The sequence below is a fragment of the Onychomys torridus genome, chromosome 23 (assembly GCF_903995425.1).
Source record: "Onychomys torridus chromosome 23, mOncTor1.1, whole genome shotgun sequence".
Lineage (NCBI taxonomy): Eukaryota > Metazoa > Chordata > Mammalia > Rodentia > Cricetidae > Onychomys > Onychomys torridus.
This window is the reverse complement of record NC_050465.1, coordinates 51,745,470-51,764,382: the sequence shown is the minus strand read 5'-3', so window position 1 is coordinate 51,764,382 and position 18,913 is coordinate 51,745,470. Positions and strand designations below refer to the sequence as shown.

The 18,913-nt window shown below is 38.4% G+C and overlaps 1 protein-coding gene across 1 annotated transcript in view; it reads right to left on the bottom strand.

The window, feature by feature from the left end:
• Positions 1 to 17,286: 17,286 nt before the first annotated feature.
• Cps1 (carbamoyl-phosphate synthase 1) overlaps positions 17,287 to 18,913 on the bottom strand; it is a 112,448-nt gene continuing 110,821 nt past the window's right edge. Inside the window, exon 38 of the mRNA XM_036173467.1 lies at positions 17,287 to 18,313. Coding sequence (XP_036029360.1) covers positions 18,215 to 18,313 — 99 coding nt within the window. The 3' untranslated portion in view covers positions 17,287 to 18,214. The remainder of the gene's footprint in view (positions 18,314 to 18,913) is intronic.

The window sequence follows — 18,913 nt, the reverse complement described above, 5'->3', positions numbered from 1 at the left end:
AATTCTTGCTTGATAATTGTTTTGTTATATGTAATTGTACTATGTAAAAGTTAAAACCTTCCTTAAAAAAAAAAAAAGAAAAGGGGAAGTGCTGTGGATATCGCTCTATGTAAATAAAGTTCTGATTGGCCAGTGGCCAGGCAGGAAGTATAGGCGGGACAAGAGAGAAGAGAATTCTGGGAAGTAGAAGGTTGGAGAGAGACACCGCCAGCCGCCGCCATGAGAAGCAACATGTAAAGACACTGGTAAGCCACAAGCCATGTGGCAAAGTATAGATTAACAGAAATGGGTTAATTTAAGATAGAAGTAGATAACAAGAAGCCTGCCACAGCCATACAGTTTATAAGCAATATAAGTTTCTGTGTGCTTACTTGGTTGGGTCTGAGCGACTGTGGGACTGGCGGGTAAGAGAGATTTGTCCTGACTGGGCCAGGCAGAAAAACTCTAACTACAGACCTGTATGGGTCTGACCTAGGTCCTCTGCCTATATGTTCTGGTTGTATAATTTGGTGTTCTTGTAGGACTTCTAACAGTGGGAGTGTCTCTGAGTCTTTAGCCTGCTCTCGGGACCCTATGAACAGGAAAATTCCTCCTGTGGGATTTCCTCATCCATCCTTGACAAGAGGGCTTGTACCTAGACTTATTATAATTTCTTATGCCCTGTTCAATAGATATCCCTGAGAGGCCTGCCCTTTTCTGAAGGGAAACAGAGGAGGAGGGAATTTGGGAAAGAGAGAGAGGTGTGGGTGGGACTAGAGGGGAGTGGAGGCAGGGTAAACTACTCAGGATATATTGTACGAGAGAAGAATAAAAACAAAAGTTAAAGGAAGTGAAAACAAGTAAGAATAATTCATTCAGTCTTACTCTAAATCATTTAACCTATTTCTCAATTCCCTTAATATCCAAATGTCTTACTGTAGGCTACTCTGCCTGACCCAGGTTTTTAATATGTGTGGGAGGTGTGTACTGTGTACAAGTACCACAAACACCAGAGGCATCAACTCTCTACAGAGCTGTAGGCACCAGTACTTGTGGGCTGCTTGACATAGGTGCTGGGAATCTAACTGCAATCCTTTTCAGTAAGCATACATGCTTTTAATAGCTGATCCAGCTCTCTAATAACAGCTCTCCAGCACAACTCTACCCACTTGTAACGTCTCAATTCCTCTTTATTTCCTCCCTATACTCCAGCCATAGCAGCTTCACTGTTATTTTTCCCACAAACCCACTGTTCTCTTCCCTGAGACCTAGCAAAATTGCTGCTCTCCCTGCCTGGAAATTCATCTTCCTCATCTTGTCAGGAGTACTTCCTTCCACTCATTAAAATGTGTCTTTGATCACATCTTATCCATCTACCCAGTGACTCCACATCACATTATCTGATTGTGTCATCTCAGTAACACTCATCATCCTTTGAAATGAGTTTATTGATTGATCACCTGATTTCTACATAGTCTGTCGCTTCTGACTATTATCTGTCTTGTTCATCAGTTTATATCCAAGGCACATGGCAATTTCTTAATAAACATTTTAAAAATTTACTTGAATGTTTGTAAATGAATAAAGCTAGATTTTCAGAGTTGCAAGACAAACAACTGTAAATCTATATAATACAAAGTACTATAAATAACTTCAACAATTAAATGTTATGTCCTACCATATCTAAAATATTTATTGGAGATGCTCATCTTTTGTATTTATACACAAGAATGTCTAGAACTCATGTGATTCATCTGGAATCATATGTATTTTGCACTAAATTGTATTTTTGCTCCTGGCCACCAAGAAACTTAGGATCAAGTTAAAGACATAGTTTCAAAAGACAAAAATTTATGGTGGACATTTGGAGTATTGCAGTCACCCCTTGAGTCACTTAGAACATTTATTTGCCCGATTGTTTTATTTTTATCCTGTTATTTTATACTCACTTATGAATGCTATCTCAAATTCTATCTGAAATAAGTTAGAAAAAACAATAACTAAGTAAACTATGTAGGCTAACTTAAGAGAAGGGAGAAGCATAGCTCAGAAGCCCTTCTTTGTAATTCCTTTAAGTGTTTATCCCCTTCAAACCAAGGTGGCTCTTAATTTCCTTTGGTTATAATTCAGAACTTAATGAAATACTCTCTGATGGCATGTCATAATTAGTCCATAACATCAATCCAGTAAGATTTTAAGCCGAGTCTGTATTTATATAAATTCTAGTATTAAGACTAGAATTTGCCCAGTAGTAGATTTGCCCAAATTATCTGCCTAATAGACCTTTGCTAAATTCATGGGATGAACACATGACCTTACATGGCATGGCTTAAGACTCAATGATAAGGTGAAACTGTTTTTAAAACCTATAGACAGAAACAAAATTGGTTCAAACCTCCCCATAGCCTGGAGTTATACCCATCCACAGTGGAAAGGTGAAGAATGTTTTACATAATGGGTGGCCCCTCCCCATAAGAACAAAGAAAGCATCAATGGTACTCAACTACATAAATATCAAGAGACAGTCTATGCTGTGCTTTCAGGATGCACAATTCTGCTGGGCACAGATTCATCAACTGTGCAATGCTTTTGTATTGATTCTAAAGTGTTTTTTGGATGAACTTTGAAAGCTATTTGCTGAGTGTGGGATTTTGCAGGCTTGGGGTTGTCAATAAGCATGTTTTGCTGCAATTAATAACTATATGCTCTTGCACCTGTGGAGAAGATGAAGCATCCTTCTAATTTCATGTTCAGCAATAAACATGAGCAACTGTCTGCATGATTCCTCTTTTGATTCCAGCTGCCAACAGCTTGGAAGGCTTTGAGTCCAGCTAACTCTACATTCACTCATTAGCTGGTGTCCCCATTTATTTTTCTGCCTTAATGGGTAGAGAAGTCATTTTGTTTAGCTCATTCGGATCTGTTGAGAAAGATACCCAGCAAATCAACACCTGTCACTTTTCAGTAAATCCTAAGAGGAAATGGGCTTTGTAGCAGATTTGCCTTGGCAGCACACAGAATACTCAAGGGTTGCAGTAAATGCCTACAGTCTATGAAGCAGCCACCACCAACTCTAAAGCAGGAGGGGGTGACTATGTGCCTATTATGGATATAATTAATCCAAATCACTCACAAGACAATAAAATTTAATTATGGGTTCTTAGTTTCTAAGAACTCGCCAATTATTGTTAATAGGCTTTGCCTTGATCATCGCTAGTGAGTTAAATCTGTTGAAGCTATTTTTCCAACAGCAAATTTCTTAAAAACCATTCCATCTTTAGTTAACTATGATTAATGCAGCATTGCTTTGTGTTAGCAGACAAAATGCTCTACTGACCTCAGTTTAGTGTCTGTGTTTTTGGAAAATAATTTAAGGTCTCAATTTCTGGATGGTTTTTATATAATTGGCATTCTCAGCCTTCAAAGAACTTCTCGCCCTGCTGTTGGTCATAAGCACTTCCCTCTCATTGTGGGGCAATTGGATATCTACTTCTACATTGATTTTTAGGTATCTCTGTGTCTTGATAACATAGGCAAGGCTAATATTTCAAAGTTCCTTCAGATCCTACAGTGATTCAATTGTTGTTTAATCCCTTTAGTGTGTATTAACAAGGAGGTTATGGACCTAATGATCACTGTATTCACAAAGGGCTAAGCTGGCCCTAGAAATCAACATTTTTAAAGGGCATTTAAAAATATTTATCAAGTTTTTGCTACATATTGGTATAATTCTGTAAGAGTCTTCATCAATTATGCTATTTACCTGAACTATACTTCTATAAATGAACTATTGTTCCTAATTAGCTGACTACTGGGAAACCTCAAGGACTTTATATACCTTGATGAACATTATGTAGCATCAAATCATAGTGGACAACAGACTTTAACCTCTAGGATCCTGGATCTTAACCATTAGCATTCTTTCTTAAGTAAAAACCAAAATAATATGTACTTATAACACAGGCTCTCATTTCTTTAAAACATGCCATGTTCTTACTGTTGCAGAGTAATGTGGTTGATGCAAAAATCTTAGATGTGTTCACACTATGTATAGATGTCTCTTAGGAAGAGGAAGTATAAAAAGTCTGTTAGACCCATGGATGTAGTAGGTTTTACTGATAGAGTGGCATAGTCAGAAATTCCTGCCTATCTCTCTTTGAGGGTTCATCCAGATACATGTTTCCTGAAATAATTCTGTTTTGCTTTTGAGTCAGTCAAAATTACTATCATTATATTTCTTGACCCGAATCAACTTGAAAGTATCACCTAGCTTTTGCCAGCAAAATTTTGCATTGTGCTGTAGCGAAGTTGGGTGTGTCCTCAAAAGAGGAGAGGTGCTGCTTGCCCACTGATGGTAAGGTTTGCACTAAGAATGATATTTATATCTGGATGGTAACTGAACAAGAATTTTTGCAAGGAGGCAATATAAATTGTCTATGGGCTATCTAACTGGAGTCAGGCTGTGTGATAATTAAAGATGTCTGTAAATTCTTGGTTGAGCCTCTCATTGAAAAGAGGAACTTAATTCCTTCCTCCTTAAATCTGAATTGCCCTTAGTAGTTGATATACTTAATCTGTGGAATACAAATGTCCTGAGACTCCTAAGACAAATCCTAAGAAAACGCTGTTTCCACTGGGGTGTCTTGAAGTGCTCACTCTGGAAAAACCCAATTGTGGTGACTTGTCCCAAAGCCTGATTTATTGGAGACTTCAACTGAAGGCACACTGGCCAAAACCCTGGTAGGGCTTACTTCTAGCCATGCCTTCCAACGCACTGTACATATGAATGAAACTGTCTTGGATACTTTGGGGTGGTGGGGTTGTTTTGTTTTAGGTTTTTTATTTTGTTGGGTTTTCTGGTTTTTGTTTCATTTTTGAGAGGGCCACTTTACAGTTCAGCTATCTTTAAACTCCCCATGTAACTAAGGATGACCTTTGAACTTCTAACCTTCTACATCTACCTCCTTAGTGCTAGAATTACAGAAGGTACTATCAGGCCCCATTCATACTGTGCAGGTATCAAATCCAGAGTTTTCTGTGTGCTAAGCCAGCATTCTACCACCTGAGCTACATTGTCAGCCTAGCCTTTGAGTCTTCAATATCAGTTAACCAAACATTTTAGTACCACAAAAATGACCTCTACCAACGCCACATAGAAGAACCATGCAGGCAAGCCTGGTCCAAAATTCTGAGCTTTGCAGTTATACCGTATAATAACATGGTATTCAAAGCCACTAAGGTCTGGGGTGGTTTGTTCTATGGTGGCGGAAATAATAGTGCACCATGTGACTCTGTCACAAGGAAATCAGACCGTATGTTCTGATTCTGTCCTCACACAACCAAGAGTTCCTAGGCCATAAAAAAGTAAGTCCTTCACACCCACAGCCAAATAATACTGTCATGGAATCCACTGAAGTCACTGTGGCTGTCTGAGGTCTGCCATGCTTGAACCCTCAGAATATGGCTCAAGTACATTCAGACATGGGCCTGTGTAGCTGGATATGGTTCCAGACATACTCTCCACCTTCTGTGTCCCATGAAAGACCTTAAGATACCACAGTTTTTGTGAAGCACTTCTATATTCAGCATCTTCACAAGGTACCAAAGTCTATGAACTGACTATGACACAGAGCTGAGTATTCAGCCAATCTCTTCCTTCATGTCTTTGCCCACAATCTCCTTCTCCACTGCTTAGATCTATCTATTGTTCTCGTTCACTCTTTCTGTGCCACTTTATCTCCCCACAAGGTTCATCATCTCTCTACATTCTTCCCTTAGGTTTTATATGGCTTCAGGCAACCACTTTACTTCCCTAAGCCTCGACTTCACATCTGTATAGAATAGAGATGTGTTGCTATTTGGTTTTGCTCTTTTAACTCTTTACAGGGCCAGCCACACAGCTCTCAAATATATCACACATGGAGGTTTACTCTTAACTATGAATGTTCAGCCTTAGCTTGGCTTGTTTCTAGCCAGGTTTTATTGATTTTGAATTATCCCATCTACCTTTTGCCTCTGGGCTTTTCCCATTCTCTTACTTCTGTAAATCTTACTCTTGCTCCATGTCTTGCTGTGTAGCTGGGTGGCTGGCCCCTGGAGTCCTCCTCCTTCTCTGGCCCCTACTCTTTTTTTTCACTCTTCTATCTATCTTCTTCCTCCTCCCAGATTTCTCCTTTTATTTATACTCTCTGCCTTCCAGCCCCACCTATCCTTTCTCCTGCCTTGTTATTGGCCATTCAGTTCTTTATTAGACCATGAGGTGTTTTATACAGGCACAGTAACACAGCCTCACATAGTTAAACAAATGCAACATAAACAAAAGTAACACACCTCAAAATAATATTCCCCAACAGAGATTATGTATGAATTCAAATAAGATTACATAATCAAAATGTTAGCACAACATAGGATAAAGTATTTACACCATGTTCGCTATCTCTTATCCTTCAAGCTGCAACAGCCAATTCACATCAGAAGTACCTGACTATCAGTTGCAATGAATCATCCCACCTTCCCATAAAAGAAAAAATCTGCATTTCCCTTTGGGACCACCTCTGCCACATGAAAAATATCCAATGAAAATAACTGCACCACACAGAAAATCCACAGCACTCCACCCTGTGAAAAGTTCAATAGCTAGCTATATCAGGACAGAACTTCCTTACCAAGCTGCCAGCCAAGCAATCCATACTTATGTCAAGTAAATGAAGCCTTGTAAATTCATGATTTTGTTCAATAGAACTGTATTATTTCTAATGAATGTACCAAAGCTATTTAACCTGCATCTTATAGACTATCAAATCTCCAACTATTCTAATTTATTATTGAGATGTTTCATTGAAAACTTGTTAAAGAGTAATAATTTACATTTTTATGTCATAAAATACTTTTCCATTCAGGGATTTCTAAATATGTTAACATCACTCTAATTTTACTTTTATAATGATAAGATCAGTAATAACTATAAGGAACCCTCTGTTTAGGAATCATTTACTTCAAATATACAATAGGCATTGAATTTGATACACATTTATTGATAACCCACCCCTTCCTACTCTAAATATGCAGATGCCAGTTAGTCATCTTTGTCTAGATCAGTGATTCTAAACCTGTGGGTCAAGACCCCTTTGGAAGATTGAGCAACCGTTTCACATGGTTCACCTCAGACCATCAGAAAACACAGATATTTACATTACAATTTGTAACAGTAGCAAAATTACAGTTATGAAGTAGCAATGAAAATAATTTATGGTTGGGGGTCACCATAACATGGGGGACTATATTAAAGGGGGACAGCATTAGGAGTCTGAGAATCACTGACCTAGTGCACAGTAATAACAGTAATCATAATGGCTAACATGTATCACAACCTTCTCTGCATTCGGCATGACTCCAAGTTCTTCATCAATAATCTCTCAAACAACCATCACAATAAACTTATGAGTAGCATTGTCCCCATGCTATAAGAAAAACTGAGATAGAAAGTGAAAACACCCTCTGAAGACCATGCACCAGCCAACTGTCAGAGCCTAGATTCACATCCAAAAAAATAATCTCTACAACAAAATGTTAAGTACTTATACATCTAAATTATAATATTACTTTCAAATAGTACTAACTAGCCAGCCTTGTAGGGGTCTAGATAGATAGATAGATAGATAGATAGATAGATAGATAGATAGATAGATAGATAGGCGTGATCCCTCAAGCACCCTCTCACTCATCCAAACACTACATGGTATTTCTTTCTCCCATTTGTTTCTCGTCCTTGTTATATTTCAAGAAATCTCCAACTCTCTCCCAACCTCTGCTATCTAACCTATCTGTCTCCCATCCTGATTTTTAAATTTTCTTTTCTGTAATGAAAGTGAGTTTTCCAAAAAAAATATTCAAAAGTAATTATATTGCTTTCTAACTTAAATACTTCAACAACTTCTTATTGCCCTTAGTGAAATGTTGAATCCTCAGCATAGCTTACAAAGCCCTTGTGAGTTAGTCCTATTTTCCTAGTCTCTCCATCCAGCCTCTGAGCTCAATGTTGCAGTTATCCTCAGCTCTCTTTAGTTCTTCAAACATGGCATGCTTCTGTCTTCTCTGGGTCTTCATGCATGTTTTTCTCTGCTAAGTCTTTGCTTGGACCTGACTGGGGCAGTGATAGAATGAAGACAGACAGACAGAAGGACACACAAATACCCAAAGCTTAGTATATTTATTATAAAGAGTTGAACAGAAAGTGGCGATTATTGCATACATCTGAACAAGGGTGAGAATTGTTATATACAAGATAAAGAAGGAGGCAGGGTTTATAGTACACAGCTGGATCTAGAAGTCAGTTTAGCTAATAACAGGAGCAATCTCTGTATGGGAGTAGGTTGTAAACATCTGGGGGAGAAAGCTATAGTGGGCATTTCCTTCACACACAAGGACCAGAATAGAAGGTTTTGATGTTTTCTCATGGGTCTGGGACTACTGAGTACTTGACACAGCCATTCCCATGTCAACATCTCACATTCACCTCAGAATTTCAGTCTCTCTCCAGCCCCTGGTGTGGGGTGAGTGGTGTGTGTGTGTGTGTGTGTGTGTAATTAATATGTGAGCTCTCAGCTGCTCCATTGTTCTGTACTCAAACCAACTGAAATCGTAAGCTCACATTACATGCTTTCCTTACTAAGTTGTTGTACTGGTCACGGTGCTTTGTCATAGCAATGTGCTTTTTTTGTTGTTGTTGTTGTTGTTTTTTTGGTTTTTCGAGACAGGATTTCTCTGTGTAGCTTTGTGCCTTTGCTGGAACTCACTCTGTAGCCTAAGTTTTCCTCAAACTCACTGAGATCTGCCTGCCTCTGCCTCCTGAGTGCTGGAATTAAAGACATGCACCACCACCACCACGCGGCTTGTCATAGTAATAGAAAGTAGCTAAGGCACTCCCCCATTGCTATGTAGATTGACTCTTCTTCCTTGATACTTTACAAACCATATCCTTGAGCTTTTCCACAAGACCCTGAGGTCATGTACAATTAGGGAAGAATTGCATACAGCTGGCTGGGATGGTGGACTGGATACTCAGCAAAAGTCTTGTGACTTCCCCTCCTTTCTAGAGAGAAGAGCACCAGTCAACAAGCCCAGCTGTGATGATGTTTAACAAACGAACAAACAAAAAAAGCCCAGCTGTATTCCCGAAGTTTAGGTCAGAGGATATTCTTGTACAAAAAATGTAATGTAAAGATATGTAATGGGAAACCTAAAAAATTAAAGGCATTAGACAGTGTTTGTGGACCAATAATGGTGAAAGTGTGGATGCATTTCAGAGGTCTGTCAGCACATTGATTAATGCTGTTAGCATTGAGACAAATAATAGCAACTATTAATTTACAGAAACAGTAACTAGAATCTAAGACTCCATGGTGATCCACGTACTTTTTAACAATAAGTAGGTTGATGATTTGGAGCAACCATGTTGATGTTTCCTTTACAAGAGCCCACAAACAATTCTAACTTCTTGAATACACAAAGAAAAAGGTTGAGATTCCAGGCCCAGAAGAAACCACTGTGACGCATGTTCCTATCCCAAAGGAGTTGACAAGATCTAGTAACTAAAAAATAAAATAAAATAAAATAAAATAAAATAAAATAAAATAAAATAAAAAAAATTTAAAAAGGCGATAAATTCAATTTTGATAATCAACCACATCACAACACAGTGTTAATATCAAAAAATGCTGCAGTCAATAAAATAAATATGCCCCTACCTTCCATAGACTTTTACCAGAGTTTCATGACTTTTCTCAGCTATAGGCTGAAGAAAAGGGGTTGTTAAAATCACTTATGAGACTCATTTTACTGGATCAAAGAAAATTACCACTGATTAAAACTAAACCTGTACCATTAACACTGGTACCAAAATTACAGTAATCAAAGGACTTCACATCTCATGTATATCTAAGAACACTGCATTTATATCAGCTTTCCAGAGCTTAATACAGCAAAACACAATATGGTAAACCGGGGACCATTTGAGAAGAGAGCGTCTGTTTTCATGAAGTCCCCAGGGGCCCTAGAGATCCAGATTTCAACAGATCCAGGCATTTGGATTAGTGAGGGACCTCTGAAACTAACAGTATTTTGCACAGGGCCCGAAGCAGGTAATAAAAGATTGAGCACAAGATGATTGCTTGCTCTGGAAGGCTTCCCCAATGCTGAGAGAGTCAAGCTAGGGCTGTGTATTTCATTCTGAGCCAGTAAATAAAATTTGAGATTACTTTATATGAAACACTTAAACCTCATGGCTTTTAAAAAAACTTTCTATTAATGCCTACTCTCTCATGCTTTGCCCAGAGAAATATCTTTTTCCCTGAAGCTCCTTAGGTATTTTCATTTGGGAATAGCAAAGAAAGTGTACCAAGCAGGAGAATAATGTAAAAATATGCCACTATATCTCCATAATTAGAGAACATTTTCAAAAGGACCCATATGCAAATTCTCTAGAAGAAAGATTAAGTAAATCTACAGTTCAAATTGTTTCATATACATTTCTTTTGCAATATTCTATGAAGAAATTTGCAAAGACATGGAAAGTACTTAACTATGATTTTTTTCTGTTAAACTTGAAGCATCAAAATCCTGGCATCCTTTGGATTTGGGGGTGTTATATAGAAAGAATGGGGTTTCTAGGTGTGTGGAGACTGGAGAGATGACTCAGTGGTAAAGAACCCTTTTGCTTTTCCAGAGGATCCATGGTCAACACCTAGCACCTACATGGACTAGCTCACAACCACCTGTAACTTCCACTCCATAAGCTCCAACACCCTCTTTCTGGCCGCTGTAGGAAACTGCACTCATGTGGTACACACACATGCACACACATACAAACACACACACACACACATACACACACACACACACACACACACACACACACAATCTTTCAGAAAATGAAAATAGACTTCTGTATGTCTTTAAATGTCAAAAGGGGAAAAAATTGCTGTGCACTAGATATTAAAATGTATTCTTCAATAACAAAACCAAATAAAAATTTCAAGTTATTCCTCTCCTTCAATAACACAACTTAAATGTGAATTTTCTCCCCTTCCTGCAAGTTGAGGATCTCCTGTGTTAATTACAGCTGCCAAGTGGCAGTAAACTTTGTATGGGAAAGTGTGTTTAGGAGACATCAGCATCTATGACTGCTCAGCAAGATGGACGCATATGTCCTTCAATGAGCAAAAGCTCCTCCTGTTGGTTTGTGTGTTTCTTCTAGGGAAAATCTTTTTTTAAAAATTGGTAAGCTGGAAGTTTCTAGAAAAACGGATCTTTACTATTGCTGAAAAATCCTGATTTGTTTATTTATTTGGAGGAGGGATTGATCATTTTCTGTGTGGATATAAATCCTTTACAAAACCAAAGTTGTAAAGACATAAATATGGTCTTTAAGTAATAAAAAGCAAGCATAAATGGTACTAATTTTGACTCACTGAATTTTTTTTTTTTCGTATGACTGTCTTGATCTCAACAGCTGTAGGTACTTAAGTTCTTTCTGAAGCCTTTGCACTCCCCATTATGCACAAGAGAAGATGGATGGAGAGACAATTATTACCAATTTTTCATGGAACCCAGGGAGCCACTTAAAAGGGCACAGACCTTCCCCCTCCTGCTCACTAACTTCACACTCACTGATCGCCACACTTCTGATTGAACTGCACAGCGATAGTCACTTGGAAAAATAGAAATGTTATAAGAACAAAGGGAAAAGAAACAGTAATAGGAAGAAGCAAGGAGTAAAGTTGAGCTAGTCTTTTTCAAGCTGAGAGTGTCTCAAACAATATGTAATGAAAGGTCTTTGTGGATTTGATTGGGTGTGTGAGCACATGTACGGCACGTGTGCCTGCAGGGGGCCAAACCAGCAGCCAAATGGTAACGCTGGTGTGTAATTACAGAGCACTTAACTGCATTCAGACATGGTTTGTTTCTCTGATAATTTCCACTTCCATTGTTCGAGAGGCCGTGGACACTGTAGAAGCAGAGGTTCAAGTACCTGCAGCTGTTGAGACAAATGAGTGTCGGAGCTGCTTTTCAACGTTTCCATCAGGAACGCTGCCTAACAGGAAAGTTTCACAGAAGTACTTTTAAAATATTTTCCTTCCTTTTCCAAAGCTTTAAAATTCCAGATCTATAAATGGACCACTCTTTATCCCTCTTGTGCTCACAAGCTGGCTGTACTCCCTCCCTCCCCACACAGTAGAGTCCATCCTCTTTGAAAGCTATTGCATTCTTAATATGGAAATAGCACTTCAGCTTACTGCTGGGCACTGGGAATGTTGTCACAGTGTTGACGACACTTGTGGTATATAGCAATCTGAGAGACATACAAAATGTGTTAACTTGTTTATATGAAAGAATCAATCTGTATAAGAGGACAAAGCCTTACTAAATCTGAACACAAGAGTCTCCAGTTCCTTGTGTTTCTCACTTTCAGGTAATATTGTAAATACAGTCTATGTTTGCTTTGAAGTCTTATAAAAAAAATTAAGACATTGGAAAACAGAAAGACAACAAAAACAAAAATTAATGTAATTTCATTTTCATCACCATGGAGAAGGTGTGTAGGGTCCACACCAAAAACAGAACTTATTCACAATTTGGTTGTTATCACTTGTCTCATTTTATTGTATTTTACAAATTACTTCAACTTGATATGAAATGGAGAATCCTTATTGTTCGAGATAATACCTGAAGTTACACCTTCAAATGTCCATTCCTGGTCACTACAGGCAAATATTTATTTTGCTATGAAAAACTATATTATATATATATACATATATATATATATAATTTATATGTTAAATATGTATTTCTTATCATGCTATGATTACTTAGGTGAAGAACATGCTACTTGCCTTCTGTATATCTAGTGTTTACAGGTATTACTCACAAGACATTGTGAGGATTAATGAGTTAATTAATGTAAATTACTTAGAACTACTTTAGAAATAGTAGGAATGCTACATGTTACAGTGGTGGATTTGAATTAGTAAAAAGTAGTTGATTAATAAGAAGTATTAGATTATGTGGCTCCAGGATAGTAAGCATCCTACATAAAATACTTTGGAACCTCATTAAATATTTTCAAGCAAATGAATGAATGGTTGTGGTTGCATAGTTACAAGATCACAGACATAAAATATGAAGGCCTCATCCACAGTTTCAGGGACAAGAGAAAATGAAGCTGAAACACTCTTTTATAGATGAAAAACAGTAATCAATTGACTCTAGGGTGAAAGAAAAGATAGAAATTGGTCATGGTATCATCATCTCAGGGCCTTCACAAAGCTATATTTTAGGTTGTGAGACTGAGTTTGAACATCACTGGGCCCATTGGTACTGTTTTCATCAGCTAAGGGTAGGCCAGCCTCTATTGTAGTAGGATAGGCCCATAGGGTCAAGGAAATTGGCTGAGACCAGTTGCCAAGACTTGCACATAACCTACTTCCTTATGAGCCAAACTAGAGTCTACCTGAGGGCCTAGTAACAAGCACTGTCAGAGTTCTTGGTCACTGTCAGAGTTCCTAATTTTGCCAAGCCTGCCTGAGGGCCTAGTATCAGGTGCTGTCAGAGTTCCTGATCATGTCCAGCCAATGAGGGATGACCACACAATGCACCAGATTATGACATAGACTGGGAGCTGGGAGGAGGGCATGTAAGGCCTTCCCTGTTATTGAATAAATAAGTTTGTTGTTTGCCTTCAACTGATTCCCAGTGTCTGTGTCATTGATGCTGCACCTTCTCATGCCCTCCCCAAAGGTGGCCTTTAGGATGGAGCAACACTCTGTAATCAGTTACTATTCTCTGTGTTATACAAGACATTTTTAAAGTTTAGCATAGGGCTTTGGATGTAACTCAGTGGTAGAGCACTTGCTAAGCATGAGACACTTTGTTCTACTAAACATTTTAGAACATCATTACATGGTTGTTGCAATATTTGGTATCAGATTACAGCCATACATTTGAAAGGTTTCAAATAAAAAGTACATATAACCACATAAGCAAACTATTAATTTTATATTGATACTTAGAGCAAGAAATGGACAGTAGAAAATGGTATGGTTATAACTACAGATTATTCTAGCATTAATATGTTTGTAACCTATATGAAGTCATGTAAGAATAAATAAGCAATGGTATCCTGGCCCCAGACACCTTTTATCATAGAAATGTAGATTTTTGTATGTCGATATTAATAAATAAATGTAAAAATTCAACTGATTGGGCTGGAGAGATGGCTCAGTGGTTAAGGGCACTGGCTGCTCTTCCAAAGGTCCTGAGTTCAATTCCCAGCAACCACATGGTGGCTCACAGCCATCTGTAATGAGATTTGGTACCCTCTTCTGGCCAGTAGGCAAACATGCAGACAGAACACTGTATACATAATAAATAAATATATCTTTAAAACAAAAACTCAACTGATTTTTGTGAACTGCCTTTCTTATGTTTAGGCATGTTCCTTATGTCCCTAATCTCTCTAGGACTTCTACCATGAAGCAATGTTGGATTTTATCAAAGGCCTTTTCTGCATCTAGTGAGATGATGATGTCATTTTTCTTTCAGTTTGAGTATATAATGAATGTTGTGACTGTAAATGTAAACATAACTTATGTTTGTTTGCTGAATCATCCCTGCCTCTCTGGTATGGATCCACCTTGATCATAGTGGATGATATTTTTCATATCTTCTTGGATTCCGTTTGCAAATATTTTACTCAGTATTTTTTGCATCTGTGTTTATAAGGAAAATTGGTCTATAATTCTCCTCCTGTATTGAGTCTTTATGTGGTATAAGTATCAGGGCCTCATAAGATGAGTTGGACAATGTTCCTTGTGTTTCTATGTTATATAGCAATTTGAGAAGTGCTGGTATTAACTTTTCTCTGAAAGTCTGGTAGAATTCTGAGCTAAAAATCTTCGGCCCTGGGCTTTTTTTTTCAATGACTACTTCTATTTCACTAGGGATCATAGGTCTGTTTAAACTGATTTTCCACATCCAATAGAAGACTAATATTCAAAATATATAAAGCATTAAAGAAACAAGATTTTAAAAAAATAATAATAATCCAATTTTTTAAATGGGTACATATCCAAATAGAGAATTATCAGTAGAAGAAATCAAAATGGCTGAGAAACACTTAAAAAGATGTTCAACGTCTTTAACCATCAGGGAAATGCGAATCAAAATTACTTTGAGATTCCATCTTACACCTGTCAGAATGGCTAAGATCAATAACACAAGTGACAGCTAATGCTAATAAAGATGTGGAATAAGGGAAACACCCCTCCATTGTTGTTAGGAGTGCAAACTTGTATAGAGATTATGGAAATCCATGTGTCAGATCTTCAGAAAGACAGAAATAGAGCTACCTCAAAATCCAGCTATATTACTCATGGGCATATACCCAAAGGATGTTTCTTTCTATGATAAAGATATTTACTCAACCATGTTTATGTCTACCATATTCACAATAGCCAGAAATTTGAAATAGCCTAACCTTCTGTCCTAAACAAAAGAATGGATAAAGAAAATGTGGTACATTTACACAATGGAGCATTACCTAGCTGTTAAAAAAAATGTCATCATAATGCCAGGCAGTGGTGGCATACACCTTTAATCCCAAAACTCTGGAGGCAGAGCCAGGCAGATCTCTGTGAGTTCGAGACCAGCCTGGTCTACAGAACAAGATCCAAGACAGGCACCAAAACTACACAGAGAAACCCTGTCTTAAAAACAAACAAACAAACAAATGTCATCTAAAATCTGCAGACAAATAGACAGAGCTATAAAAAATGTGATTCTAAGGTTATACAGACCCATAAATACATAAAGACAAATATAGCATGTATTCCCTTATATGTAGCTATTAGTCTTTAAGTAAATTATTACCAAGCCACAACATGTAGACCCAGAAAGGTTAGGTGTAGAGGAAGGCACTAGGATCTCCCTGGAATGGGAAAATAGATCAGATTTTATGGGTGGACTGGTGAAGGGTATAGATTGGAGGGTGAGTAAGGGAGGGGGAGGGAATGTGAGGAGAGACAACTGGAATTAAGGGGCATTTGAGGGGTGGTATGAATACCTAGTGCAATGGAAACTTCCTAAAATATGTGAAGGAAATCCTAATGAAGTCTCCAAATAATGGCAGAGACAGAGTCCCATCTGGCCAGTTCTTGTCACAAAACAAAGCTTCCAGTACCAGGAACAGGGTACATTCAAATGAGTTGTTGGCCACATGGGTCTCATGGAAATATCCAAACAATCCAAGCTTTTACCAAGACAATGCTTTACTCTCCACAAACTGAAGACAAGCCTCCACTGCTGAAGCCAACACCCACACAAATTATTGAACATGGAGAGGTTGAGCTGGTACCTGCATAGAACCTACATCCCTATGTTCTAGTTTCCTTGATAAAGGAAGTAACTATGCAGGCTACAAAGAGAGAGAGACAGAGAGAGACAGAGATATACCAACCCAACCACAAAACCTTTGATCTGCAATGCTGTCCTGCCTGGAAAATACACTAGTGCAATGGTGGCACAGAGCTTGTGGGGTAACCAACCAATGTCTGATTTGAATTGAGACCCATTCCATGAGATGGAACCCACATTCAATACTGGTTGGGTGACCAAGAACCAGAAACTAAATAGCCCAGAGAAATGACTCCTAATTATATTCTGCTATACTCAGAGATCACTCAGAGATCAGTTGCTTGCTCAGCCATCATTAGAGAATCTTCCTCCTACAGCAAATGGGAACCAATATAGAGACTTACAGCCAGACTTTACACACACACACACACACACACACACACACACACACACACACACAGAGAGAGAGAGAGAGAGAGAAGGGGGAGGAGGCCTTGGAATACACGGATCTCAATAGGATGTCTCCCTCAAATCCCTCCCCTCGGAGATCAGGGAACCCCATGGAAGGGAGGAGAAAAGGGTATAAGAGCTAGAGGGGATAGAGGATACCAGGAGAACAAGACCCTCTAAATCATCTGAGTAAGGCTTGAACAAACTCACAGAGGCTAAAGCAGCAAGTGCAGGGCCTATATGGGTCTGCACCAGGTCCTCTGCATATATTACAGCTTTCAGCTTAGTATTTTCATTGGACTCCCAAATGTTTAAATGAGTGTGTCTCAGATTCTTGTGCCTTAATTTGGGGCTCTTTTCCTTCCCTTGGTTTGCCTTGTTCAACTTCAATGTAATCACTTTGTTTTATCGTATTATATTTATTTCTTAAATAAAAATAATTCAACTGAATTTCACTTAATAGTATTTTATTTAAAAGTCCACAATTAAAGCACTGTAATAACCAAAACACTTAAAAGCAACAAAGGCTACCCTGAAAGAAAAAAAAAATCGTGTATGTAAATGAATGGGGGTCCCATGTTTAATATGTGTAGAATACAGAATGCAGGGTGAGACTCAGCTGATGCCCAGAATCCATCATACAAAAGGAATAGAGACTTCTAAAGTGTTACAAAATTTGACCAGAGGGTGAGTGTCATAACTCTGGACATTTCACTTTGCTTGTAATAAAATCCAGCAAGACGATCAAAAATATAACCCCCTTTGTGTTCTCCTCCAACTGCGGACATCCTCCGAAACTTCAAGCAAGTATCCATCACAGAAACCCAATCTCACACTGTGTGTTGTGTGGGGAAGAAACGATATTCCTAGATGGGCTAAATAAGTGGGAATCACTGTCAAAAAGGAAACACTACGCAAACATGGTGCCATTCATAAATTAACTCCAAATCTCACTTTAACAAATTCTCATGGTAATCTGCCCTGTGGGTGGACTCTGGGTGTGGCAGACATTGCTTTAAAAACAAGAATATGTTTAGAGTATAGAGTTCAGGAGATAGGGCAACAGCTTTTTCTGCTTTGATCACTATTAATCAGCACCATGAAATGTTAAAAGTAAGTCCACAAAAAAAAAAAAAAAAAAAAAAAGGCATGAATGGTTGGATTCCTTGTGAAGAACAAGTAACTGGGGAGGACTTGGTGGCTTTGAAACAGTGACTGGCAACAATTTAATGGTCAAAGATACAGACGATCAAGAACAGAGGAACCCAAAATAAAGTTTGGCAATGGCATCCATTTCTGGGGATAGGCTGGGGACGGTTCTTTTGGAGCAGGGTGGCCCATGCCGACACAAGGACGAATTCACTGGACATCGACTGCTCTAGGCTGCCTTTCCAGCACTGTACTGCCTGTAGTGGAACAGACTCTTGGAGTCCACAGTGCGAGACTTCTGCACCGCTTCAGCAAAAAGTTTGGTCACCTGAAAGAGAATGTCAAGAATGTGAGCAGCCTAAAAGAGATGAAAGAGAGTGGAGAATGGATCAGAAGTGAAAACCCAAGGATCTGCTCCCAATTTTCAAAGGGGGGGGGGTGGAATGAAAGATGTGATGTTGTTCTTCTCAGGGACTTTCTCCCTGTCTCAGACTCACCATGAATAAACTTACCCCACCCCCAATAAGGATTCAAACTAATTTAAAGGGAAAAAATAGGACACACAGATCATTAGTGAATGTCAGATATATAGCTCTTTCTGTGATGACTCTGGTGGCTCAGAGACAAATGACATTGAATGTGCTTCATACAGTCTTTTTTGTGATGTGGTCCAGCATGTGTGTTACATCTGCACCTTTGATCAATAAACTATTGCTTTCATGCAGTGGCTTTTGCTTGGAGATGAGGAGACAGCACTCCCAATCTTCACTACATTTTATACTGTATCTTTGTACTCACAGGATGATTGAACGGGTCACAAAAGAAACAGTCCTGTTCCTGGCTTTTGATTGTATCAACTGTTTAATCTCCAACTGTTTAAGTAGGCCACCATCTACCATATTAACACTATTGTTTTAGATTCTATTAA